This window comes from Pseudophryne corroboree, chromosome 7 (genome assembly GCF_028390025.1).
Source record: "Pseudophryne corroboree isolate aPseCor3 chromosome 7, aPseCor3.hap2, whole genome shotgun sequence".
Classification (NCBI taxonomy): domain Eukaryota; kingdom Metazoa; phylum Chordata; class Amphibia; order Anura; family Myobatrachidae; genus Pseudophryne; species Pseudophryne corroboree.
The window spans coordinates 260,671,442-260,699,399 of NC_086450.1; the positions used below are offsets into that span (position 1 = coordinate 260,671,442).

At 47.5% G+C, this 27,958-nt stretch overlaps 1 protein-coding gene across 4 annotated transcripts in view; it reads left to right on the plus strand.

The window, feature by feature from the left end:
- VPS16 (VPS16 core subunit of CORVET and HOPS complexes) overlaps positions 1-27,958 on the plus strand; it is a 959,900-nt gene that overhangs the window by 705,915 nt on the left and 226,027 nt on the right. For all 4 annotated transcript variants that reach the window (XM_063934117.1, XM_063934116.1, XM_063934114.1 and 1 more), the window contains 2 exons: positions 2,530-2,637; positions 13,946-14,023. In XM_063934117.1, coding sequence (XP_063790187.1) covers positions 2,530-2,637; positions 13,946-14,023 — 186 coding nt within the window. The remainder of the gene's footprint in view (positions 1-2,529; positions 2,638-13,945; positions 14,024-27,958) is intronic.

A 27,958-nucleotide genomic window follows, 5' to 3' on the forward strand; every position in this document is an offset into this window, starting at 1 on the left:
TTAGGATTGAGAATGATAGGTACAAGTGGGCATTTACCACGAATTACTCCTCTCAACATAATAAAGTCAAAAAGATTCTAAAGAAACACTGGTCGATACTAAAAAGAGACCCTGTGATTGGAACTGAATTACCAGACAACCCTGTCTGTATATACAGAAAAGCACTTACATTCAAAGTTGGTGCATAGTTTTCATCACACATCCCTCACGAGACCGACAATAAATCGGAAGGTTTTTTAGATGTGGGTCGTGCATAGCCTGCAAAAATATTCCAAATACATTTGGAAACAAAAAAGTAGAAGTTATCATTAATAATAAGAAATGTATTATCAAGGACTTAATCACTTGTCATTCTGCGAATATTATTTATTGTATTGAATGCTGCTGCAATAAATTTTATATTGGCCAGACCAGTAGGGCTCTGAAGGTCAGAATGGGAGAACATCTGCGTAACATTAAAAAAGATTTGGAGACCCATGCTCTATCATTACATTTTAAAGAATTCACAACTATGATCCTAACTACATTAGAATTTTTTTTTTGCACTGAAAAAAAACGAAACCTGATATGAGGGGTAGGGACTTACATAAGAAATTGGCAAAGAATGAAATGTAACTAATCTTCATGTATAAAACCTTAGAGCCCTCTGGTCTGAACAAGGACTTTGAAACCAAATGATTTTTATGATGTGTACTATTGGTCTTGTTTTTATAGTGACTGTGTACCACGTTACAATTTTTTATTCATTTTCTTCTGATTTGAATATTTGATTTTATCTTCTGTTTTTATCTTTGGTGTGATATATGAACTATCTTCAACAAAATGGCGACGACCGTGCATTGCCATACATCAAGGAACCAACTTCGATATCTCCATTTTTCATAAAATCGGGGGAGAGAAATGGAAGGGACTATTGACTTCCGGTCATGTGGTTTCCCGGCGTTGGAACGCACGGACATTGTCCTTCCGGTTGGAGGACTTCCTGGTTCGGCTTATGCCGATGAGTGCGGTAGACTATGGGACATTTGACTTGCGCCTGAAGCATGATACACGTGGTCAGCGAGTCCGATGCGGCTTTCCCGGGACTATACCACACAGAACTTTGGGTAACTACATCGATAGCGGGAAATGGAATATGTGGACTTGATTCTTCATTGTATTGTATAGGAATTTTAGACACTAGCAGATCCATGTCTGGTATTAGGCCTACCTGTTTTAAATAATTGATTGGAGTGGGTGAGGTAGTGGGTGATTGGAGTGGGTGGGTGAGTAGACCACTAGTCTGGGTACGAGTCTACTCCTTACTTCTCTTGTGTTTCAGTTTACAAAACAGTATTACACTATGTTTGTGTTTTGTGTCATTTTTTAAAGAGTTTCCAATACTATAATTATTTGGTTTAAATATCCTCAAATGAATTATTTGTGGATTGAAAGCACCTGTGATCTGTTGTGGTAATTATTATCTTCTATACTCTATTGTTAAGTGTTGGTGACGCTTTCTATCACTTGAACACGGGCTACTTGATTGGCGCATGAATTGTGATCACAGTTTGTTTTAGAATTATAATGCTATAGATTTGGCAGTTGCATGTTCATGCTGCAAATTTCCTGATCCACCACATCCCAAAGGAGCGCTATATTAGATTGAGTGCTGGTGACTGTTGAAGCAATTGAGTTCCTTCATGTTCGTGGAACTAGCTTGGAATGTATGTTTACCTTGTGGCATGGCTGTTATCCTGCAGGAAGTAGCTGTAAAAGATTGTGGCATAAAGGGATATGTGTAGGCATTTAAATGAATCTCAGTTGGTATATGATGCTGTAGGCTAGTGATGGGGAACCTTGGCACTCCAGCTGTTGTTGAACTACACATCCCAGCATGCCCTGCTACAGTTTTGCTATTTGACCATGCTAAAACTGTAGCAGGGCATGCTGGGATGTGTAGTTCCACAACAGCTGGAGTGCCAAGGTTTCCCATCACTGCTGTAGGCCATCCAAATCAAGTTTTGACTTGCTGTGCTTTTCTGTATACCACTGGTATAGTGAATTGATATTTTGCCATTCTCCTCTAACCTCTCTCATTAACAAGATGCTGATGCTCACTGGGTGGTTTGTCTTTGCCGTACTATTCTCCCTAAATTCTGTAGGCTTTTGTGTAAGGAAGTCCAAGGAGGTCAGCAAAACTGAAATTACACCATCTAGCACAAACAGTCATTCCACAGTCACAGTCAGATTTTCCAGATCTTTCCCTTTTATAGCATTTGGTCAACAACATAGACCTTGTTTGCAAGTTTTTGTGCATTGATGTGCTGCTACCTGATTGGCTGTTTAGATATTTACAATAATGAGTAGTTGTATGTAATTGCAGCCTCTGAGTGTTTATAATATGCAATGGATATTTCCAGAAATCTGTTTTCCTGAGTAGGAGTGTTTTATATCCGTTCTATTTCATAGCAAAAAGAAACGTCTTGATGTCTATGAGAAGGGGCATTCTAATTATAAAATTGTATTATTTAAAATCTATTTTGACAGTTCTGCAAGCATCAAGAGCCCGAAACCCTAAAAGATCTATACACTCAAGATGATAATCACCAGGAACTTGGAAACTTTCATGTGCGCTCCAGCTATTACACAGAAAAGGTATCTATTCAGGACCTCCCTACTGTCCCAGACTGTTGGACAGTTTAGCACTCTAACTATGGTCAGAGCTTCATAATTCACTACCATCTATTGCCACCACATGTGAATCATTAAAGGGGTCACAGGTCCCCCAACACCTTTATAACAATTGTGCGGATGCTCGCCCCCTTCTTTGGCAAGTAATAATTTATAGCATAGCCTTGCGGTCTAACAATCTCTTCAAAGGATTCGGTTCTGGGAGCATATATGAGAGACTAACAAAGAAATGCTTTATATATAATAATAATAATAATAATAATAATAAGTTACAAAGGGTCATTTTTATGTTATTTATTATGTAAGGTCCTTGTTAACACACATTCACTTTGCAGAGCATCTTTAGATGACTGTTAGAACAAAACACCCCAATAAATTCATCTTTATTGACTAGTCATACATGATCAGGATGGCTGTCTGTGACCCTTTTTGAATGTTGCATGTTTCCTACTGCAACTGTATGAAATGTATGTAATTGAAATGTAGACACGGCGACAAGGGGGTACAAAGGGAACACTCCACCCTGGCCCAGAGGTTCAAGTACGGCAGCTCCTAAATGTGATTTAAAAAACAGACCAGGCTGCCCGTCTGGAATGGCACTTGCGCAAATAAGTTAAAAAACTCCAAAAGTTATCAAGCTGTCCCAACCCCTCCGTTTACCCCCATCACTTGGTCTGGTCTGCTATTAATGATGTCATTATGCATGGTGCTGTGTCCGCGCCAGCCCTTCCCTGTTCTGTCCCTGCTGCTGCGGCTACCACCACTTAAAGATGAGCAGCCAGGAACACTTACAGGCAGTCTAGAGAGTGCAAACAGAACCACCGCCCTTCAGGCACATCACCAAGCTGGTGCAGACACAATGTCAACACCCTCCCCAGTCCCACCCATGATGCACAGTCAGACTGTACACTGACTGGTGCACCAGAAACTGTGTGCCATGATGTGGTAAGTGTGACAGTGTATTTTTAATTTTTCTCTAACGTCCTAAGTGGATGCTGGGGACTCCGTAAGGACCATGGGGAATAGCGGCTCCGCAGGAGACTGGGCACATCTAAAGAAAGCTTTAGGACTAACTGGTGTGCACTGGCTCCTCCCCATATGACCCTCCTCCAAGCCTCAGTTAGATTTCTGTGCCTGACGAGAAGGGTGCACACTAGGGGCTCTCCTGAGCTTCTTAGTGAAAGTTTTAGTTTAGGTTTGTTATTTTCAGTGAGACCTGCTGGCAACAGGCTCACTGCATCGAGGGACTAAGGGGAGAAGAAGCGAACTCACCTGCGTGCAGAGTGGATTGGGCTTCTTGGCTACTGGACATTAGCTCCAGAGGGACGATCACAGGTTCAGCCTGGATGGGTCCCGGAGCCGCGCCGCCGGCCCCCTTACAGAGCCAGAAGAGCGAAGAGGTCCGGAAAAATCGGCGGCAGAAGACGTTCCTGTCTTCAATAAGGTAGCGCACAGCACTGCAGCTGTGCGCCATTGCTCTCAGCACACTTCATACTCCGGTCACTGAGGGTGCAGGGCGCTGGGGGGGGCGCCCTGAGACGCAATAAAACACGATAAAAATACCTTACATGGCAAAAAATGCATCACATATAGCTCCTGGGCTATATGGATGCATTTAACCCCTGCCAGAATATACAGAAAAACGGGTGATAAGGCCGCCGAAAAGGGGGCGGAGCCTATCTCCTCAGCACACTGGCGCCATTTTCCCTCACAGCTCAGTTGGAGGGAAGCTCCCTGGCTCTTCCCTGCACTACAGAAAGGGTTAAAAAAAGAGAGGGGGGCACTAATTAGGCGCAGTATTAAAACATACAGCAGCTATAAGGGGAAAAACACTTATATAAGGTTATCCCTGTATATATATATAGCGCTCTGGTGTGTGCTGGCATACTCTCCCTCTGTCTCCCCAAAGGGCTAGTGGGGTCCTGTCCTCTATCAGAGCATTCCCTGTGTGTGTGCTGTGTGTCGGTACGTTTGTGTCGACATGTATGAGGAGAAAAATGATGTGGAGACGGAGCAGAGTGTCTGTAACAGTGATGTCACCACCTAGGGGGTCGACACCTGAGTGGATGTACTGTTGAAAATTACGTGACAGTGTCAGCTCTGTATAAAAAAACAGTGGTTGACATGAGACAGCCGGCTATTCAGCTTGTGCCTGTCCAGACGTCTCATAGGCCGTCAGGGGCTCTAAAGCGCCCGTTACCTCAGATGGCAGATACAGACGCCGACACGGATACCGACTCCTGTGTCGACGGTGAAGAGACAACCGTGATTTCCAGTAGGGCCACACGTTACATGATTGAGACAATGGAAAATGTTTTATACATTTCTGATAATACGAGTACCACCAAAAAGGGGTATTATGTTCGGTGAGGGAAAAACTACCTGTAGTTTTCCTGAATCTGAAAAATAAAATGAGGTGTGTGATGATACGTGGGTTTCCCCCCGATAACAATTGATAATTTCTTAAAAAGTATTGGCTGTATACCCTTTCCCGCCAGAGGTTAGGGTGCGTTGGGAAACACCCCCTAGGGGGGATAAGGCGCTCACACGCTTGTAAGAACAAGGGCTCTACCTTCTCATGAGATGGCCGCCCTTAAGGATCCTGCTGATAGAAAGCAGGAGGGTATCCAAAAATGTATTCACACACATACTGGTGTTATACTGCGACCAGCAATCGCCTCAGCCTGGAGGTGCAGTGCTGGGTTGGCATGGTCGGATTCCCTGACTGGAAATATTGATATCCTAGATAAGGATAGTATATTATTGCCTATAGAGCATTTAAAAGATGCATTTCTATATATGCATGATGCACAGCAGAATATTTGCCGACTGGCATCAAGTATAAGTGCGTTGTCCATTTCTACCAGTAAAATGGTCAGGTGATGCGGATTCCAAACGGCATTTGGAAGTATTGCCTTTAAAAGGGGACATTTGGGGTCGGTCTTTTAGACCTGGTGGCCACGGCAACAACTGGGAAATCCACGTTTGTACCCCAGGTCGCCTCTCAAAATAATACGCCGTATTATCAGGCGCAGTCCTTTGTTGGCAAGCGGACAAAAGGTTCCTCTTTTCTGCTCGTGACAGAGGGAGAGGAAAAAGGCTGAAGAGATTACCCAGTTCTCAGGAACAGAAATCCTTTCCCGCCTCTGCAAAAGCCCTCAGTATGACGCTAGGGCCTTACAAACTCAGGCACGGTGGGGGCCCGTTCTCAATGAATTTCAGTGGGCAGTGCGCTCACTCGCAAGTAGACCCCTGGATCCTTCAGGTAATATCTCAAGGGTACATATTGAAATTCGAGACGTCTCCCCCTCGCCGTTTCCAAAAGTCGGCTTTACCGACGTCTCCCTCTGACAGGGAGGCAGTTTTGGAAGCCATTCACCCAGCAGGTGATAATCAAGGTACCCCTCCTGCAACAGGGAACGGGGTATTATTCCACACTATTGTGGTACCGAAGCCAGACGGCCCGGTGAAACCGATTATAAATCTAAAATCTTTGAACACTTACATACAGAGGTTCAAATTCAAGATTGAGTCACTCAGAGCAGTGATTGCGAACCTGGAAGAAGGGGACTACATGATCTCTTGGGACATCAAGGATGCTTACCTTCATGTCAAAGTTTACCCTTCTCACCAAGGGTACCTCAGGTTATGGTACAGAACTGTCACTATCAGTTCAGACGCTGCCGTAGGGATGGTCCACGGCACCCCGGGTCTTTACCAAGGTAATGGCCGAAATGATATCCCTTCGAAGGAAGGGAATTTTAGTTATCTCTTACTTGGACGATTCCCTGATAAGGGTAAGATCCAGGGAACAGTTGGAAGTCGGTGTAGCACTATCTCAGGTAGTGTTGCGGCAGCACGATTGGATTCTCAATATTCCAAAATCGCAGCTGGTTCCGACGACTTGTCTTCTGTTTCCTAGGAATGTTCCTGGACACAGTCCAGAAAAAAGGTGTTTCTCCCGGAAGAGAAAACCAGTGAGTTATCCGAGCTAGTCAGGAACCTCCTAAAACCGAACCAAGTCTCAGTGCATCAATGCACAAGGGTTCTGGGTAAAAATGGTGGCTTCCTACGAAGCAATCCCATTCGTTAGATTCCACGCAAGAACTTTCCAGTGGAACCTACTGGACAATTGGTCCGGGTCGCATTTTCAGATGCATCAGCGGATAACCCTGTCACCAAGGACAAGGGTATCCATCATGTGGTGGTTGCAGAGTGCTCATCTTCTAGAGGGCCGCAGATTCGGCATTCAGGACTGGGTCCTGGTGACCACGGATGCCAGCCTGCGAGGCTGGGGAGCAGTCACACAGGGAAGGAATATCCAGGGCTTAGGGTCAAGCCTGGATACATCACTTCACATAAATATCCTGAAGCTAAGGGCCAATTACAATGCTCTAAGCTTAGCAAGACCTCTGCTTCAAGGTCAGCCGGTGTTGATCCAGTCGGACAACATCATGGCAGTCACCCACGTAAACAGACAGGGTGGCACAAGAAGCAGGAGGGCAATGGCAGAAGCTGCAGGGATTCTTCGCTGGGCGGAAAATCATGTGATAGCACTGTCAACAGTATTCATTCCGGGAGTGGACAACTGGGAAGCAGACTTCCTCAGCACGACCTCCACCCGGGAGAGTGGGGACTTCACCCAGAAGTCGTCCACATGATTAAAAAACTCGACAGGTATTGCGCCAGGTCAAGAGACCCTCAGGCAATAGTTGTAGACGCTCTGGTAACACCGTGGGTGTACCAGTCAGTGTATGTGTTCCCTCCTCTGCCTCTCATACCCAAGGTACTGAGATTGATAAGATGGAGAGGAGAAAGCACTATATTCGTGGCTCCGGATTGGCCAAGAAGGACTTGGTAACCGGAACTTCAAGAGATGCTCACGGAGGATCCGTGGCCTCTACCTCTAAGAAGGGACCTGCTCCAGCAAGGACCCTGTCTGTTCCAAGACTTACCGCGGCTGCGTTTGACGGCATGGCGGTTGAACGCCGGATCCTGAAGGAAAAAAGGCTTTCCGGATGAAGTCATCCCTATCCTGATCAAAGCCAGGAAGGATGTAACCGCAAAAACATTATCACCGCAATTGTCGAAAATATGTTGCGTGGTGCGAGGCCAGTAAGGCCCGACGGAGGAAATTCAACTGGGTCGATTCCTACATTTCCTGCAAACAGGAGTGTCTATGGGCCTGAAATTGGGGTCCATTAAGGTTCAAATTTGCGGCCCTGTCAAATTTCTTCCAAAAAGAACTAGCTTCAGTCCTGAAGTTCAGACGTTTGTAAAAGGGGTACTGCATATACAGCCTCCTTTTGTGCCTCCAGTGGCACTTTGGGATCTCAATGTAGTTTTGGGTTCCAAAAGTCACATTGGTTTGAACCACTTAAATCTGTGGAGTTAAAAATATCTCACATGGAAAGTGGTCATGCTGTTGGCCCTGGCCTGGGCCAGGCGCGTGTCAGAATTGGCGGCTTTATCCTGAAAAAGCCCTTATCTGATGTTCCATTCGGACAGGGCGGAATTGAGGACTCGTCCTCAGTTTCTCCCCAAGGTGGTTTCAGCGTCTCACCTGAACCAACCTATTGGTGGTGCCTGCGGCTACTAGGGACTTGGAGGCCTCCAAGTTGCTGGACGTTGTCAGTGCCCTGAAAATATGTTTCCAGGACGGCTGGAGTCAGGAAATCTGACTCGCTGTTTATCCTGTGTGCACCCAACAAGCTGGGTGCTCCTGCTTCTAAGCAGACTATTGCTCGTTGGATTTGTAGTACAATTCAGCTTGCACATTCTGTGGCAGGCCTGCCACAACCAAAAATCTGTAGATGCCCACTCCACAAGGAAGGTGGGCTCATCTTGGGCGGCTGCCCGAGGGGTCTCGGCTTTACAACTTTGCCGAGCTGCTACTTGGTCAGGAGCAAATACGTTTGTAAAATTCTACAAAATTGATATCCTGGCTGAGGAGGACCTGGAGTTCTCTCATTTGGTGCTGCAGAGTCATCCGCACTCTCCCGCCCGTTTGGGAGCTTTGGTATAATCCCCATGGTCCTTACGGAGTCCCCGGCATCCACTTAGGACGTTAGAGAAAATAAGAATTTACTTACCGATAATTCTATTTCTCATAGTCCGTAGTGGATGCTGGGCGCCCATCCCAAGTGCGGATTGTCTGCAATACTTGTACATAGTTATTGTTACAAAAATCGGGTTATTATTGTTGTGAGCCATCTTTCTGAGGCTACTCTGTTATCATACTGTTAACTGGGTTCAGATCACAGGTTATACGGTGTGATTGGTGTGGCTGGTATGAGTCTTACCCGGGATTCAAAATCCTTCCTTATTGTGTACGCTCGTCCGGGCACAGTATCCTAACTGAGGCTTGGAGGAGGGTCATAGGGGGAGGAGCCAGTGCACACCAGTTAGTCCTAAAGCTTTCTTTAGATGTGCCCAGTCTCCTGCGGAGCCGCTATTCCCCATGGTCCTTACGGAGTCCCCAGCATCCACTACGGACTATGAGAAATAGAATTATCGGTAAGTAAATTCTTATTATTGTAAGCTACAAGATCATTAGTGCTGTTTTGCCTATCTTCCTGTATCCTTGGATTTCCCTCTTACATATTGTCAGGGTCACCTGAAGGATAAGCATAAGGATACATTTGAAGGGTTTGGGTATGCACCATACCGACCACGGGATCCCAGTGGCGGAATGTTGACGGGAGTGGCGGGGGTGGGAGGTTTTGACGAGCACGACAAGCCCCTTGTGAGTGGGAATAGTCCCTGCTAGTTGGCATGCCGATTGTCTGCATTCAGAGGAGGTGGGATGTAGCAGTCGGTCACGTATCTACATCCCAAGTACACTGGGTAGAGATGTGAGGGTGCAGGGGTCAAGGGAGAGGGTGTGTGGGGGAGTCGAGGAAAGGCAAATGCTGGTGTCGATGGAGGGGTGGTGGGAGTCAAGGGTTATGGTGGGGGGTCAATGGGAGGGCCCCAGAGATACAGTATCAATGTACCAGGCCCCAAGATTTCTATGTCGGCCCTGTTGAAATGATAATGTGGATGAAATGTACTTATTTTCAAGATCTGAGCACAGACTTTGTCTGCACCTGATACACAAAGGTTTCTCCACTCCCTGGGCAAAATGACAGTGTTGTAATACCCTGCTAAAGTCCTTGCATGCATGTTATAATTAATAATAGGTTGTGTTAGTATAAATAATAAAAGTTCATATATATATATATATATATATATATATATACAAGTGCCCTCACTGAGGGATATTAGAGGGTTTCTATAATTGCTCTCATAGAGAGAAGTTTTGTTAATTGATATTCCCCTCTGAGGGGAGATGGAATTGTCAGCCCATACACTGGACTAGGGGACTAGCACAGTGTCCCACCAAGAAAGGGGTGCTGATGCAGGGACTGAGAGACAGTAAGGCTCGTGGGGGGTCCCTCTGGTGGGACTGATCCGGGCACCCAGGAGGCGTGTCTAAAGAGGGGATGCAAAAAGAACCGTTGGGGAATTGCCGGTGATCGTGTCGAAGAGAGAGGAGCTGCGCACCGCTAAAGCCCTGACTAAAGACTGTTTCACACCTGTGATAAAGAAGCTGCCCTGGAGAAAGGGAGACTGGTGACGATCCTCCGTGACCCGGTGTGAAGTGTACCTGAGTAAGGAGAGACGCGGTGCACGGGAGCGGGATCCGACATCGGCACATCCCGCTGGGCGGAGCAGGAGAGGCGGTCTGAAGCGCAGCTCAGTGCGGCTGTGGGCGGCGGCATCAGTGAGGCCCGAAGCAGTGGGTAATAGCAGGAGGCGGCCAGGAGCGGTGAGTGACAGCGGGAGGCGGGCCTGGAAACTCCCTTCAGCAGGCTGCCCCGTAGACTAAGCCAACCCCAGGGAGGAGATAACGACCAGGGACAGCCACAAGAGGCGGAACCGGAGTGCCTTATAAGGTATCCCTTATTCAGCCCCGCGGCAGCGCTCCTGTTAGAGATGCAATCAGTTACATTGCACAGCTAAGCCCAGATACAGTGTTACATTGTTACGGCCAGTCAAGTTCCCCAGTGACTCTGCTACTGCCTTTGTTATGGGCACTGTAACCTCGAGCCACCTTCAGTGAACATTCATTGAGCTTATGCCCATGAAGTCCGGTGCCAGAACAATTAATCTTAAACAGCGCAGACAGGATTATTGACAGGCTATAGGAATAGGCCTCTTTATGTATGCCCTTTGACGTATAACTGGCAGCTTAAATACTACTGCATGCTTCCCTGTACGCTTTCCTCCTACGAATTACACTGCTGTCTACAAAGACTCTACTAACTGCTTCATTGCCGCTAAACAGCTACTAATTGCATGCTGTCCCTTTTACGCTGTCAGAAGGCTACTATGAATAGCACAGGATTACAAATTGGCCACGTTATAGATACTGGAAAACATCACTCCTCACAAGTTATTATAGGGAGATGAGAATTTGGGATTAAATACAAGTGCTACTGTTGATGACTCCCAGGGGATAACAGCTGAGGTAGGGATAACAGCTGAGGTAGACGCAGAAGGATAGAATCTGGCCATATAATTGGGATTGACTTTCATCTCACTGGTACCAGAACAACATCTCCATCCTATGTGCACCAACGAGGTAGTAAGAGTACTCAGACTAAGTTATCAGAGTGTTAGGGGAACCCCTTCCCTTAAGGTACCGGTAACAGAAAATATACCTATAGTGCAGGGCCGTAACTACGTGTGTGCCAAGTGGGCTTGGCACACAGCGCAGTTGCCCTGAGGGCGCACGGCCAGCGGCATGTAATGAGTCAAATTGACTCATTACATGCCTCTGAAGTATGCGCCGCCGCCGCGCTGTGGAGGAGAGCTACAGCGCCGAGCAGGTGAGAAGGAGGGGGAGGGAGGGGGACTGGAGCCGCAGCAGCGCTATTTCATTGGTAGTAAGCGCCGCTGCAGCATCCCCCTCTCCTTCCGTATTGGCTGCCCGGCGCTGCTGTGGATGCTGGGATGCGGTTCCTCCATCCCAGCATCCACAGCAGCGCCGAGCAGCCAATACGGAAGGAGAGGGGGATGTTGCAGCGGCGCTTACTACCAATGAAATAGCGCTGCTGCAGCTCCAGTCCCCCTCCCTCCTCCTCCTTCTCACCTGCCTGCACCAAGGGAGCTGCACAAGGAGCCTGTCAGCGGGGAGATGGTAAGTATGTATCTCTCTTTCTCTCTCTCTCTCTCTCTCTCTCTCTCTCTCTCTCTCTCTCTCTCTCAGGGGGACACCGTCTGCCATAATGTGTAAAAAGGGGGCCTGGCTGCCGCAATGTGTAAAAAGGGGGACTGGTTGCCGCAATGTGTAAAAAGGGGGACTGGCTGCCGCAATGTGTAAAAAGGGGGCCTGGCTGCCGCAATGTGTAAAAAGGGGGCCTGGCTGCCGCAATGTGTAAAAAGGGGGACTGGCTGCCGCAATGTGTAAAAATGGGCACTGGCTGCCGCAATGTGTAAAAAGGGGGACTGGCTGCCGCAATGTGTAAAAAGGGGGACTGGCTGCCGTAATGTGTAAAAAGGGGGACTGGCTACCGCAATGTATATAAAGGGGGACACCGTCTGCCGTAATGTGTAAAAACGGGGACGCTGTCTGCTGTAATGTGTAAAAAGAGGACGCTGTCTGCCGTAATGTTAAAAAAGGGGACGCTGTCTGCTGTAATGTGTAAAAAAGGGGACGCTGTCTGCCGCAATGTGTAAGAAGGGGGACTGGCTGCTGCAATGTGTTAAAAAGGAGACTGTCTGCTGTAATGTGTAGAAAGGGGGACGCTGTCTGCTGTAATGTATAAAAGGGGCTCTACCTGGTGTAGTGGCGCTACTGTGCAGCGTAATTTGAATAATGTAGACTACTGTGCACCGTAGTATGAATTGCTATTATTTTGTGGCCACACCCCTTCCCATGAAGCCATGCCCCTATATATTTGTAGCGCGCCTATGGCGCGCGCTGCCCCTGTCTTACATGGGGGGAGGGGGCGCCAATGTCGTTTCTTGCACACAGCGCTAAAATGCCTAGTTATGGCACTGCTATAGTGTAATTGATGTTGTCATATGTTACATTGTTCTTAAAACTATAGGAAATAAGTTGTCACACTAGCCCTTCAACTTAGGTTGTTGGATTCGTTGCTGATTAAAGAGAAGAACGAGTGTGAGCTGTTCCAGTAAAATAAAATTCTTTTACTCTTAGTTATGGTACAGATTTTGTGAATTTCATCGCAGTAAGTTTATTTAATTGCATATGTGATCCCTTGCTTGTGCATTGTAACTGACGGGTAGGGAACAGGTGATTCACAGCCCGAGTCTTACAGGAAGTAGTAACTGGGCCTCGAGAACTCTTTGGACAGAAGAAAAACAACTAAAGTTATCTGACTTACCTGAGGGAAAACTCTGAGGCCACCTATCCATCAGACTAAGATATAATCACAGTGTTACTTCAAAAACATTTGGAAGGAGAAAGTTCTAGTAAAGCTGTACTCTTATGAATGGATAATATACCCAACCAAAAAGCGTATAAGTTTCAGGAAGCAATAATAAAGATATGAGATTTTTTTAAAACTGTAAATGATGTACACAATTTTAATTTAAATGAGGTTTGGGTTCACATGCCGCTGGTCACCATACCGACGCCTGGATCCTGGCTTCTACGTGCCTGGCAGGGGGGCAAGTGCAACGAAGCCCCTTGCGGGCTCGCTGCGCTTGCCATGTTGCTGTCTCGGTGGCGAGCTTCGCTCACACAGATTCTCTTCCCACTCCATTGGTGTCATGGACACCCACGAGTGGGAATAGTTCCTGTTAGTCGGCATGTCGACTGTTAGTATTGTGAGGGGGCAGGATTCTGGCGTCTGTATTGTAACCGGCAGTCTCCTATCCGCCGGGCACATAACTACATCCCTTTCAATGGCTGTGAATTGCAGTGCTAGGGATATATAAAGAAGGCCTCAGGGAAGAATATAATTATATTTACTCAATTTCAGTGTTTTTGTTTTGTTTACCCATATAATATGTAACGCTCAAAGAAAATGACTACTGTTGTTGTGTAATTGGGACTGTGACCTTTTGCTACATATGTAATAACTGTTTGTGTCTCGTTAAAAAAGCATTTTTATATTGGTGGTACAGATCATTATTATCGTATATCACAGTAATATGTAATGTCACCATCTACAGTACTGCAGCCTGTATTTCACGTAGCAGTAATTAATTTAGGTCTTCTGCTTTTCCAAGGTAACTGTGTATTTCCCTATTTGTACAGAGTGTTGAAGGTCGTGTTGCTGAGCTGCAAAATGCTGTAGATGAGTACTACAAAGCAAAAAATGATTTAGCTGCTAAGGTGAGAGAGTCACTTGGACTGAATTTGCAGAAATATATTTTGATTTTTTGTTGTGAGTAAGAAATGTTTATTTCGTTACAACAGACATTGTTAATGTAATTTGCACACAAAAACATTGGTATGTAGTTTTGTGAAATTTTCCATTTAAACTTAGTTTTACCTTTATAACAATACAATTCCTTAAAAGAGTAGTTAGAGACTCAACATTGAATGTAGATAAATAATGATGCAGACGGCTGTAGTTACAAATCATACAGTACATAAGAATTTTTAGGAATGCAACACTTTAAAAAAATATTTTAAAAAAATTATAGATTTACTGATTTTGGGAGAGACTTAGTTGTCTGCACTGAAACGTGAGGCCATCTCTATATGTTACATGCATTACTATATGATAATAATCAGTATATGTAATGTACAGAAGTGTCCTTTATACAACTAGCCTCAACAGGCAGTGTGATGCAAGTTCCGCATATATATACAACTGTCACATATCCGATTAATCAGCTCAGTCTCCTGGAGCACCCTAGTTGCATTGTATTGCAACTAAGACGCATTCCAGGTAAAAAAAAAAAAAATGGCCATCGTTGTTTGATGCGACTGCAGCAATAATGTAGGAGGACACATCTGCAGGGGGTGTCCTCCTTTACATGAGCGTTAAATTCATGGACATGGATTTGCCTACTTATACCACTTTTACACTCGCAGGAAAGTTCATTCCCGGGAATGTGTCCCGGTATATTTGCCGGGACACATTCCCGGGAATGACCCTTTCACATTAGCGGGCTGACCCGGCATATTGCCGGGTCAGTGACGTCACCGCCGAGTCTCCCAGAGGCGGTGCTTGGAGATAATCTTCTCCAAGCACCGCCTCCTCCTATGAAGAGAACGGGTGCCGGGTCGCCTTGACCCGGTATACCCGTTTACACTGGCAGCTTCCCGGGACGGTCTCGGGTTCAACCCTGCTTTTGACCTGGGATGAAATCCCGGGATGCTCGTCCCGGGAAATTGTCCCTGTACCCATTTACACTGAGAAGAATCCCGGGATGATGCGCGTTCACGTGCAATATCCCGGGATTTTTCTGCGAGTGTAAAAGGGGTATTACTGACTTCAATCTGTGCATTAAAAGAAGCCATGAACAAGTCTCAATGAGTAAGCAGACTTATGAATATCAGCTTGCCCAAAAAAATAAACCACTAGGAATGAATGGGTCCCTACTAATACATTGAAAGCAGTCTATTGAACCACATTAATGGGTCACAGTGCTGGGAATCTTTATATAAAGCTAAAGAGTAAAAAAAATGATGGCATGTATCAGTGGGCCTGGGTTCTTACCCCTCTACCAGCATCAGAGAGTTCCAGCGTAATGCACATCTAGTCTCCAAACACTTATGTTCTTTCCCATACATATCATCACAAACAAACGTGGCTGATTCTGAGTTAGATGCAGCCACATCCATGTCTGCCTATTTTGGTGGTCACCGATCTGCAACTTGATGCAAGTGCCCCTAAAATGCTCTTAACCACTTAACTGACAATTTTTCCCCAACAAAAAAAACGCTCTGAAATTGTCGGGGGTTTTTATGAGTGAATTAGGTGAAGAACATGAATTTAACCCTATCCAAAATGAATTTAGTTAAAAAAGAAAAAATCTATTTTTTGGATTTTTTTTAATGTGGGGATCCCCCCCCCCAACATCGAAACATCGATCGAGAACATTGTGACCATCGGAACTTTGGAAACATTGCGACCATCACGGCTTTCATCTTGAAAGCTGGGACAGACTCCAGGTATACGGGGGGGGTCTGGGGGGGGATTTGGGGGATTCATTTACACTTCCCCAGTGGCTGCTATTGTCTGCAGCCACTGGAGGGGGGGAGGGGTCCTGCCGTGCTGACAATCAGTAGGGGAGAGTGCAGGGAGGCAGAGGGACCTTCCTGTCCCTATGACAGCAGCAGCGGTGGGAAGTTTCCCTTCCCTGCTGCTGCTAACACTGTTTATCTGAATGGTCGCATCCTGTGCGACCAGGTCAGATAAAGCACTTGCAGGACCATGCCAGGCAAGTGGTTAACTGGTGTACATCGATGTGTGCCACTGTGCAAAGACTAAAACTCCAGCTGTCGACGTCGTAGATAGTGATATACCCATTGATGTATCTTTAGATGCATAATTGGTCACAGCATAGACCCTTCCACCAGCCCTATGGCAGGTACAGTTTCTGCGTTGGAGTATGGCCTCCTATGTGAGCGGTTGAGCATTTCTGTACACAGCCACTTTCAGCAACACACTTGTGACACTCCCATTACATTAGACAACCATCTCTGTGCATCCACCATGACCACCCAATACATACAGTATGAAACAAATTTCTGAGACGTGTGTCACCCGTGCACCTCAGTTGCAACTACAACTATGTGCACATACTATCTAGACACATGCACAGTGCGACATAGATGCATGCGCAGAAGTCAAAAAACTGCGTCTGACATAAAAATACAAATTGCAAGAGTAAAACTGAAAAGAAGAAAGGTAATGCTATGACTAATCTATGTAATAAAACAGAAATAGCAGATAAGGGCTAAGGGAGAGAATGGAGTTAGATGAGGAGAAAAGAGAGCAGGAGCGCTGAAGAGACAAAGGGGGGGTATTCAGTTAGGACCATTTTTTCGCCTAGGTGAAAAATTTAATTTTTTGCTATTTTTCTGTTACGTCCTAGAGGATGCTGGGGTCCACATTAGTGCCATGGGGTATAGATGGGTCCACTAGGAGCCATTGGCACTTTAAGAGTTTAACAGTGTGGGCTGGCTCCTCCCTCTATGCCCCTCCTACCAGACTCGGTTTAGAAAATGTCCCAGACGGAGCCGGTCACAGCTAGGGGATCTCCATAGGAGTTTTTCTAGTTTTTTTTTCTTTCTTAGAGTTAGGCACAGGGAGGCTGCTGGCAACAGCCTCCCTGCTTTGTGGGACTTAGGGGGGGAGTAGTGTCCACCCCTGAAAAGTTAATAGCCACTATCTCCGCTGACAGGACATTGAGCTCATGAGGGTGATGATCGTTAGCAGCCCGAGGCGACCGCTCACTCCAGCAGCATGCCGCCACCCCCTAACAGAGCCAGAAAATTTTGGTGCCGAGTGTGTCACTTGCGACCCGACAAGCGGGGAGCCGGTGTGAGTGGTGGCAACAGGGTAGGAGTGCAGTACTAACTGCACTCCGGAGAGCTCAGCGGTACACAGTGCGGCGCTATGAGGGGCGCCCTGAGCCAGCACAAATACCCTACACTGGTCACTCAAGGGTATCAGAGACCTCGGTAACGCTGCTAGCAAAATCCTCAGGCCAGTATAAAAAATTGAAAGTGCGGAAAGATGCGCCATGTCCAGGAGGCGGATCTTCTCCTCAGAGCGGACCCAGCAGCGTTCAGCGCCATTTTCTCTAACGTCCTAGTGGATGCTGGGGACTCCGTAAGGACCATGGAGAATAGACGGGCTCCGCAGGAGACTGGGCACTCTAAAGAAAGATTTAGTACTACCTGGTGTGCACTGGCTCCTCCCTCTATGCCCCTCCTCCAGACCTCAGTTAGAATCTGTACCCGGCCAGAGCTGGGTGCATTTAGTGAGCTCTCCTGAGCTTGCTAATAAGAAAGTATTTTAGTTAGGTTTTTTATTTTCAGAGAGCTTCTGCTGGCAACAGACTCTCTGCTACGAGGGACTGAGGGGAGAGAAGCAAACCTACTAACTGCGGCTAGGTTGCGCTTCTTAGGCTACTGGACACCATTAGCTCCAGAGGGTTCGAACACAGGATCTTAACCTTGGTCGTCCGTTCCCGGAGCCGCGCTGCTGTCCCCCTCGCAGAGCCAGAAGACAGTAGCCGGCGGAAGCAAGAAGACATCGAAATCGGCGGCAGAAGACTCCTGTCTTCACATGAGGTAGCGCACAGCACTGCAGCTGTGCGCCATTGCGCCCACACTACCCACACACTCCGGTCACTGTAGGGCGCAGGGGGGGGCGCCCTGGGCAGCAATTAGGATACCTCTTGGCATAAAGACACATATATACAGCTGGGCACTGTATATATGTACGAGCCCCCGCCATTTTATTTACACAGACCCGGGACAGAAGCCCGCCACTGAGGGGGCGGGGCCTTCTTCCTCAGCACTAACCGGCGCCATTTTCTCTCCACAGCTCCGCTGAGAGGAAGCTCCCCAGGCTCTCCCCTGCAGTATCAAGGTAGAAAATGGGTAAAAAGAGAGGGAGGGGGGCACATAAATTTAGGCGCAAATTATCATAAACAGCAGCTACTGGGTAAACACTAAATTACTGTGTAATCCCTGGGTTATATAGCGCTGGGGTGTGTGCTGGCATACTCTCTCTCTGTCTCCCCAAAAGGCCTTGTGGGGTCCTGTCCTCAATTAGAGCATTCCCTGTGTGTGTGCGGTGTGTCGGTACGTTTGTGTCGACATGTTTGATGAGGACGGTTACGTGGAGGCAGAACAAGTGCAAGTGAATGTGGTGCCGCCGCCGCCGCCGACACCTGATTGGATGGATATGTGGAAGGTGTTAAATGATAACGTAAGCTCCTTGCATAAAAGGTTGGATAATCAGTCAGGGTCTCATGTCTGCTTCTACAGCTCAGGGGCCGTCAGGGTCTCAAAAGCGCCCACTATCCCAGTTGGTTGACACAGATGTCGACACGGATTCTGACTCCAGTGTCAATGACGATGATGCAAAGTTGCAGCCTAAAATGACTAAAGCCATCCGATACATGATTATAGCAATGAAGGATGTATTGCACATATCTGAGGAAAACCCTGTCCCTGACAAGAGGGTTTATATGTTTGGGGAGAAAAAGCAAGAAGTGACTTTTCCCCCTTCACATGAATTAAATGAGTTATGTGAAAAAGCGTGGGATTCCCCAGATAGGAAAGTACTGGTTTCCAAAAGATTACTTATGGCGTATCCTTTCCCGCCAACGGATAGGTTACGTTGGGAATCCTCCCCTAGGGTAGACAAAGCGTTGACACGCTTATCTAAGAAGGTGGCCCTGCCATCACAGGATACGGCCGCCCTTAAGGATCCTGCGGATAGAAAGCAGGAAGGTATCCTGAAGTCTGTTTATACACATTCTGGTACTCTTCTGACGCCAGCAATTGCTTCGGCCTGGATGTGTAGTGCTGTAGCAGCATGGACAGATACTCTGTCTGAGGAGATAGATACCCTGGACAGGGAGACTATGTTACTGACCCTAGGGCATATCAAAGACGCTGTCCTATATATGCGTGATGCCCAGAGGGACATTTGCCTGCTGGGCTTTAGAATAAACGCAATGTCGATTTCTGCCAGAAGAGTCCTATGGACTCGGCAATGGACAGGTGATGCCGACTCTAAAAAACACATGGAGGTGTTACCTTATAAGGGTGAGGAATTGTTTGGGGACGGTCTTTCGGACCTAGTTTCCACAGCTACGGCTGGGAAGTCAAATTTCTTGCCATATATTCCCTCACAGCCAAATAAAGCACCGTATTACCAAATGTAGTCCTTTCGTTCACAAAAAAGCAAGAAAGTCAGAGGTGCATCCTTTCTTGCCAGAGGCAGGGGTAGAGGAAAAAAGCTGCACCATGCAGCTAGTTCCCAGGAACAAAAGTCCTCCCCGGCTTCCACTAAATCTTCCGCATGACGCTGGGGCTCCGCAGCCGGAGCCAGGATCGGTGGGGGCGCGTCTCCGAAATTTCAGCCACCAGTGGGTTCGCTCATGGGTGGATCCTTGGGCTATACAAATTGTGTCTCAGGGATACTAGCTGGAATTCGAGGTGACGCCCCCTCACCGTTACCTAAAATCGGCCTTGCCAGCTTCCCCCATGGAAAGGGAGGTAGTGTTGGCAGCAATTCACAAGCTATATCTCCAGCAGGTGGTAGTGAAGGTTCCCCTTTTTCAACAGGGAAGGGGTTACTATTCCACTATGTTTGTGGTACCGAAACCGGACGGTTCGGTCAGACCCATTTTGAATTTTAAATCCCTGAACATTTATCTGAAGAAATTCAAGTTCAAGATGGAATCGCTCAGAGCGGTCATTGCAAGCCTGGAGGAAGAGGATTTTATGGTGTCTCTGGACATCAAGGATGCGTACTTGCATGTCCCCATTTATCCACCTCATCAGGAGTACCTCAGGTTTGTGGTACAGGACTGTCATTACCAATTCCAGACGTTGCCGTTTGGCCTGTCCACGGCACCGAGAATATTTACCAAGGTGATGGCGGAAATGATGGTGCTCTTTCGGAAGCAAGGGGTTACAATTATCCCATACTTGGACGATCTCATAAAGGCGAGGTCCAGGGAGCGGTTGCTGATCAGCGTAGCACACTCTCAGGAAGTGTTGCGACACCACGGCTGGATTCTGAATATTCCAAAGTCGCAGCTGATTCCTACGACGCGTCTGCCCTTCCTGGGCATGATTCTGGACACAAGCCAGAAAAAGGTGTTTCTCCCGGAGGAAAAGGCTCAGGAGCTCGTGACTCTGGTCAGAGACCTCCTAAAACCAAAACAGGTGTCGGTGCATCACTGCACGCGAGTCCTGGGAAAGATGGTGGCGTCATACGAAGCCATTCCCTTCGGCAGGTTCCATGCGAGGATCTTTCAGTGGGATCTGTTGGACAAGTGGTCCGGATTGCATCTTCAGATGCATCGGCTGATCACCCTGTCCCCCAGGGCCAGGGTGTCTCTTCTGTGGTGGCTGCAAAGTGCTCACCTCCTCGAGGGCCGCAGGTTCGGCATACAGGACTGGGTCCTGGTGACCACGGATGCAAGCCTCCGAGGATGGGGGGCAGTCACTCAGGGAAGAAACTTCCAGGGGCTGTGGTCAAGTCAGACTTGTCTGCACAGCAATATCCTGAAACTAAGGGCCGTATACAACGCCCTGAGTCAAGCGGAGCCTCTGCTTCGAAACCAACCAGTGCTGATTCAGTCAGACAACATCACTGCAGTGGCCCATGTAAACCGCCAGGGCGGCACAAGAAGCAGGGTGGCAATGGCAGAAGCACCAGGATTCTTCGTTGGGCGGAGAATCACGTACTAGCACTGTCAGCAGTGTTCAGTTTCGGGAGTGGACAACTGGGAAGCAGACTTCCTCAGCAGGCACGACCTCCACCCGGGAGAGTGGGGACTTCATCAAGAAGTCTTCACGCAGATTGCAAATCGATGGGAACTGCCACAGGTGGACATGATTACGTCCCGTCTCAACAAAAAGCTAAAAAGGTATTGCGCCAGGTCAAGAGACCCTCAGGCGATAGCTGTGGACGCACTTGTAACACCGTGGGTGTTCCAGTCGGTCTATGTGTTTCCTCCTCTTCCTCTCATACCAAAGGTGCTGAAAATTGTGAGAAAAAGAGGAGTGAGAACAATACTCATTGTTCCGGATTGGCCAAGAAGGACTTGGTACCCGGAATTGCAAGAAATGCTCAGAGGACCCATGGCCTCTGCCTCTCAGACAGGACCTGTTGCAACAAGGGCCCTGTCTGTTCCAAGACTTACCGCGGCTGCGTTTGACGGCATGGCGGTTGAACGCCGGATCCTAGCGGAAAAAGGCATTTCGGATGAAGTTATTCCTACGCTGCTAAAGGCTAGGAATGACGTGACAGCAAAGCATTATCACCGTATATGGCGAAAATATGTTGCTAGGTGTGAGGCCAGGAAGGCTCCTACAGAGGACTTCCAGCTGGGCCGGTTCCTGCACTTCCTACAGTCAGGAGTGACTATGGGCTTAAAATTAGGATCCATAAAGGTCCAGATTTCGGCCCTATCCATTTTCTTTCAAAAGGAACTGGCTTCGCTTCCTGAAGTTCAGACGTTTGTAAAGGGAGTGCTGCATATTCAGCCCCCTTTTGTGCCACCAGTGGCACCTTGGAATCTTAACGAGGTGTTGAGTTTCCTGAAATCTCACTGGTTTGATCAGACCATGGAGCTAAAGTATCTCACGTGGAAAGTGGTCATGCTATTGGCCTTAGCCTCGGCTAGGCGTGTGTCAAAATTGGCGGCTTTGTCATGTAAAAGCCCCTATCTGGTTTCCCATATGGACAGGGCAGAATTGCGGACTCGTCCGCAATTTCTGCCGAAGGTGGTGTCATCTTTTCATTTGAACCAACCTATTGTGGTGCCTGCGGCTACTCGTGACTTGGAGGACTCCAAGTTGCTTGATGTAGTCAGGGCTTTGAAGATTTATGTAGCCAGGACGGCAGGAGTCAGGAAAACTGACTCGCTGTTTATCCTGTATGCATCCCTACAAGCTGGGTGCTCCTGCTTCAAAGCAGACTATTGCTCGCTGGATCTGTAACACGATTCAGCAGGCTCATTCTGCGGCTGGTTTGCCGCATCCAAAATCAGTAAAAGCCCATTCCACAAGGAAAGTGGGTTCTTCTTGGGCGGCTGCCCGAGGGGTCTCGGCATTACATCTTTGCCGAGCAGCTACTTGGTCGGGTTCAAACACATTTGCTAAGTTCTACAAGTTTGATACCCTGGCTGATGAGGACCTTGTGTTTGCCCATTCGGTGCTGCAGAGTCATCCGCACTCTCCCGCCCGTTTGGGAGCTTTGGTATAATCCCCATGGTCCTTACGGAGTCCCCAGCATCCACTAGGACGTTAGAGAAAATAAGATTTTACTCACCGGTAAATCTATTTCTCGTAGTCCGTAGTGGATGCTGGGCGCCCGTCCCAAGTGCGGACTTTCTGCAATACGTGGTATATAGTTATTGCTTAATAAAAGGGTTATGTTATGTTGGCATCTGTTGTTTGATGCTCTCTTGTTGTTCATACTGTTAACTGGGTACGTTTATCACGAGTTATACGGTGTGATTGGTGTGGCTTGTATGAGTCTTACCCTGGATTCCAAAATCCTTTCCTTGTAATGTCAGCTCTTCCGGGCACAGTTTCCTTAACTGAGGTCTGGAGGAGGGGCATAGAGGGAGGAGCCAGTGCACACCAGATAGTACCTAATCTTTCTTTAGAGTGCCCAGTCTCCTGCGGAGCCCGTCTATTCCCCATGGTCCTTACGGAGTCCCCAGCATCCACTACGGACTACGAGAAATAGATTTACCGCTGAGTAAAATCTTATTTTCTCCCTGCAGATACAGCTACAGAGACGCTGACAGGGAGTGCTGTCCTAACACAAGACTCCAGCTATACTGTGCGGTACCATGGGGTTGTAGAAGGAGGGGGAGGCGGTGTATTTACTGTGTAGTCTATTAAGGGTACACAGTCAGCACCAGGTTGGTTATACCTACCTAATTGAGCGCTGTGTGTGTGCTGGCTCCAAGCTCTGTGTTTCTCTGAAGGTACTTGGGGGGGAAACTGTGTCTGACATTTTCCTGTATTTTTGTTTGTCTGTCTATGACCCCTCCCCCTTCCAGCACCTGATATATAATTATCTCCAGGTATGATTGAGCAGCTTCCAAATTGTTTGTCTGCTTGTGAGCATGAGGCATTGAATGGGAGCAGCATTTGGAAGGCATGCTGTTCCTTGTAGTGCCAATGGGAGATCCTGGGGGTGGCTCCCTGGTAAGTTAGCTCTCTGTCTGGAAATGTTTTAGTATTGACCTTTATCATGAGGCGTACTGTGACAAATTACATGGCCCAATGTGGGCACTGCTATTAAGTAGTTAGGACTGCTGTATCAGAGAAGCCGTGAAGTGGCCAGCAGCTTAAACATGTGTTTGCAAACATTTGTGACAAATTCTCTGAATTTTATTACCAGATAGATTCAGGGATGGTTACAGGTAATTTTCAGTGTGCGGAAGGGAATTTGGGGGTGGGGATTTGCACCCCCCTTCCTCTTTGTTTGATTTTCCTGTATGTGTTTGGGTGTATGTTTTCTCACATAGCCATGTCCAGGGACTCTGTGTCTTATGCTGCAGAGGATGTTTCTTCTCCAGAGGAATCCATTCCATGTACCCAGGAATGTAATGTCTAGTCTCAGATTCCTATTACTGAGCCAGAATGGCTGACCTTTATTAAGGGAATGATCTTTCAGATCTCTACTAGGGTAGCTCACACTGAGACTGAAACTCAGGTTTTAAAGAATTCTATGGCAGTTTGGTCAGGTTCTGTTCCTATTCCTTCTAAATTCCCTAGCATATACCCAAAGAAACGTGCACTTGCCCAAATTATGCAAACCAACACGGATACGGACTCTGACACGGCAGATGGTGATGTGCTGAGTGGGGGTGGGGGGGGGGGCATCCCTGGCAAAGGGGATGCAGCTCATGATTGAGGCCATTAGGGATGTGTTACAAATTACTGACACACCACCTGAACAGGTTGAGGAGGCTTACTTCACAGACAATAAGAAAGCCTAGCTAACCTTCCCTGCGTCTAAAGAATTAAACGCTATATTTGAAAAATCCTGGGAAAACCCGGAGAAAAAATTCCAGATCCCAAAAAGAGTTCTGGTTGCTTTTCCCTTCCCTGAGGAGGATAGAAAAAAATGGGAAAATGCAATCATAATTGATGCATCTGTCTCCAGACTGTCAAAAAAGGTGGTTTTACCTGTCCCTGGATCTACCGCATTAAAAGAACCGGCTGATCGCAAAGTTGACACTACGCTCAAATCCATGTACACTGCGTCAGGAGTGGCGCTAAGGCCCACTATTGCCTGTGCATGGATTTCTAAAGCCATAGTAATGTGGTCAGGCACATTACTAGAGGAATTAGATTCTATGGATAGAAGTGACATTGAATTGTTTTTACGTAACATACAGGATTCTGCAAGACTCATGGTGGAGGCCATGAAGGACCTGGGTACTCTGAATGCAAGGATATCTTCCATGGCTGTCTCGGCACACAGGGTAATCTGGCTATGCCACTGGTCTGAAGATGCGGAATCCAGGAGAAGTGTAGAGAACCTACCCTTTACAGGTCAGGCTCTATTTGGGGGAAGCGTTGGATGTTTGGCTTTTCACGGCAACCGCGGGTAAGTCACCTTTTCTTCCCTCAGCGGCTCCTTCTATGATGAAACCCTTTTCTTCATCCACACCGCAGTCCTTTCGGACCGCTAAAATGAAAAAGTCCAAACCTCCTACCACCTTCTTTAGAGGTGGACGGGCAAAATCCAAGAAACCTGCACCTGCAGGTTCCCAGGACCAGAAGCCTCCTTCTGGTTCCTCAAAATCCTCAGCATGATGGTGGTCCACACAGCCTGGAAAACAGGCAGGTGGGGGCTAGACTCTGACGTTTCAGCAACGTCTGGGTGTCGTCCGGCCTGGATCCCTGGGTACAGGATTTTGTGTCCCAGGGGTACAGACTGGAATTTCAAGAACTCCCGCCTCACCAATTCTTCAGATCAGGCTTGCCAGCTTTACTGACGGACAGGGCTAGCCTACAGGAAGCCATCCAAAAACTGGAAAAGTCAAAGGTCATTGTCCCAGTTCCACCTCATATGCAAAACAAGGGTTACTATTCAAACCTTTTAGTGGTGCAGAAACCGGATGGTTCATTCAGACCGATTTTGAATTTGAAATAGTTAAACCCTTACCTGAGGGAGTTCAAATTCAAAATGGAATCCCAAGAGCGGTGATCTCAGGTCTAGAAGAGGGAGAGTTTCTGGTATCCCTAGATATCAAGGATGCAAACCTCCACATTCCGATTTGGCTGCCGCATCAGGCCTACAGATGGGTCCACGTTTATCTTGACCTTTAATAGGATTAACTGAGACTGGCCGGTCAGCCTTAATCCCCTGCTGTAATGACTTAATCCCCTGCTGTATTGTTCTCTGTATTGTATTGCAGCTGAGAACGATAGATGAAGGGTTTATGTTAATAAACCATGTTGTGCCTAGGCGCAGAAAACTAGTCAAGATAACCGTGGACCCATCTGTATCTCATATTTGCACTGTTAGTCACTATCCGTTCCAGGCACTGCCATTCGGTCTCTCCACGTCACCGAGGGTGTTCACCAAGGGGATGGCAGAGATGATGGTCCTACTCCGCAGGCAGGGAGTGAACTTAATTCCATATCTGGACGATCTGCTGATAAAGGCATCGTCCAGGGAGAAGTTGTTGCAATCCATTGCTCTCACGACTCATCTGCTCAGAGAACATGGTTGGATCCTGAACCTTCCAAAGTCACATTTGGAGCCAACAAGGAGATTGTCTTTCCTGGGGATGATCCTCGACACGGATGTGCAGAGGGTGTTTCTACCGGTGGAGAAAGCGTTAGTGATACAATCAATGGTCCAGGATGTCTTGAAACCTGCCCGGGTATCGGTTCACCGGTGCATTCGCCTTCTGGGTAAGATGGTTGCCTCCTACCAGGCTCTACTGTACGGAAGATTTCATGCACGGTTCTTCCAACTGGATCTCCTAGACAAGTGTTTGGGATCACACCTACACATGCACCAGAGGATACGTGTGTCGCCGAAAGCAAGGATTTCACTTCCCTGGTGCCTGCAAATGCCTCACCTCCTGGAGGGCCGCAGGTACAGGGTTTGGAACTGGATCCTTCTAACTACGGATGCAAGCTTCAGGGGTTGGGGTGCAGTCACTCAAGGGGAAACCTTCCAAGGAAGGTGGTTAAGTCTGGAATCCATTCTTCCAACAAAACATTCTTGAACTACGAGCCATTTACAACGGTCTTCTCCAAGCAGCGCATCTTCTGCGAAATCAGGCCATTCAGGTGCAGTCGGACAATGTAACGGCAGTGACCTACATAAACCGACAGGGAGGAACAAAGAGCAGAGCTGCTATGTCAGAGGTAACAAGAATTCTTCTCTGGGCGGAAAAGCACGCAGTGGCATTGTCAGCAATATTCCTTCCAGGAGTGGACAACTGGAAAGCGGACTTTCTCAGCAGGCACGATCTCCATCTAGGAGAATGGAGCCTACATCCTGAGGTGTTCACAGACGTGACCAGTCTTTGGGGCATGCCTCAAATAGACATGATGGCCTCATGTCTCAACAAGAAACTTCGGAGGAACTGTTCCAAGTCGAGAGATCCACAAGCGGTGGCGGTGGATGAACATGTAACTCCGTGGGTGTTCAATTCAGTGTATGTGTTCCCTCCACTTCCACTCATTCCAAGAATTCTAAAGCTCATAAAGAGACCAAGGGTTCAGGCAATTCTCATTGCTCTGGACTGGCCAAGGAGAGCTTGGTACGCGGATCTTCTGGACTTACTGCTGGAAGATCTTATGCCTTTTCGCGAGGACCTTCTGCAACAGGGGCCGTTCACTTATCAAGACTTACCGCGGCTACGTTTGCCGACATGGAGGTTGAACGCCAGATATTAACCCGGAAGGGTATTAAGAGCAAAGTTATTCCTACCCTGATACAGGCTAAACGTCTAAACACTATCATAGCATTTTGAAAAAAATGTGTCTTGGTGTGAATCCAAGAAGTTTCCTACGGTGGAGTTTCAACTTCGACATTTTCTCCTCTTCCTGCAAGCAGGTGTGGATATGGGCCTGCGTTTGGGGTCCATGAAGGTCCAGATTTTGGCTTGATCCATTTTCTTCCAGAAACAATAGGCTGCCCTCCCTGAGGATCAGACTTTTTTTAAAGGAGTTCTGCACATCCAGCCTCCATTTCTGGCGCCGAAGGCACCCTGGGATCTTAACGTGATGTTGCATTTCCTGCAATCAGATTGGTTTGAGCCTTTACAGGAGGCTGAGGTCAAGTTTCTCACGTGGAAGGCGGTCACATTGTTGGCCTTGGCTTCGGCTCGACGTGTATCGGAATTGGGGGCTTTGTCCTGTAAAAGCCCCTACTTAATCTTCCATGAAGATAGAGCTGAGCTCAAGACACATCAGCAGTTCCTTCCAAAGGTTGTGTCGACATTTCACATCAACCAACCTATTGTGGTGCCAGTAGCTACTGACTACTCAATTACCTCAAAGTCTTTGGATGTTGTAAGGGCTCTGAAAATCTATGTGATGAGGACAGCTCGTCGCAGGAAATCGGAC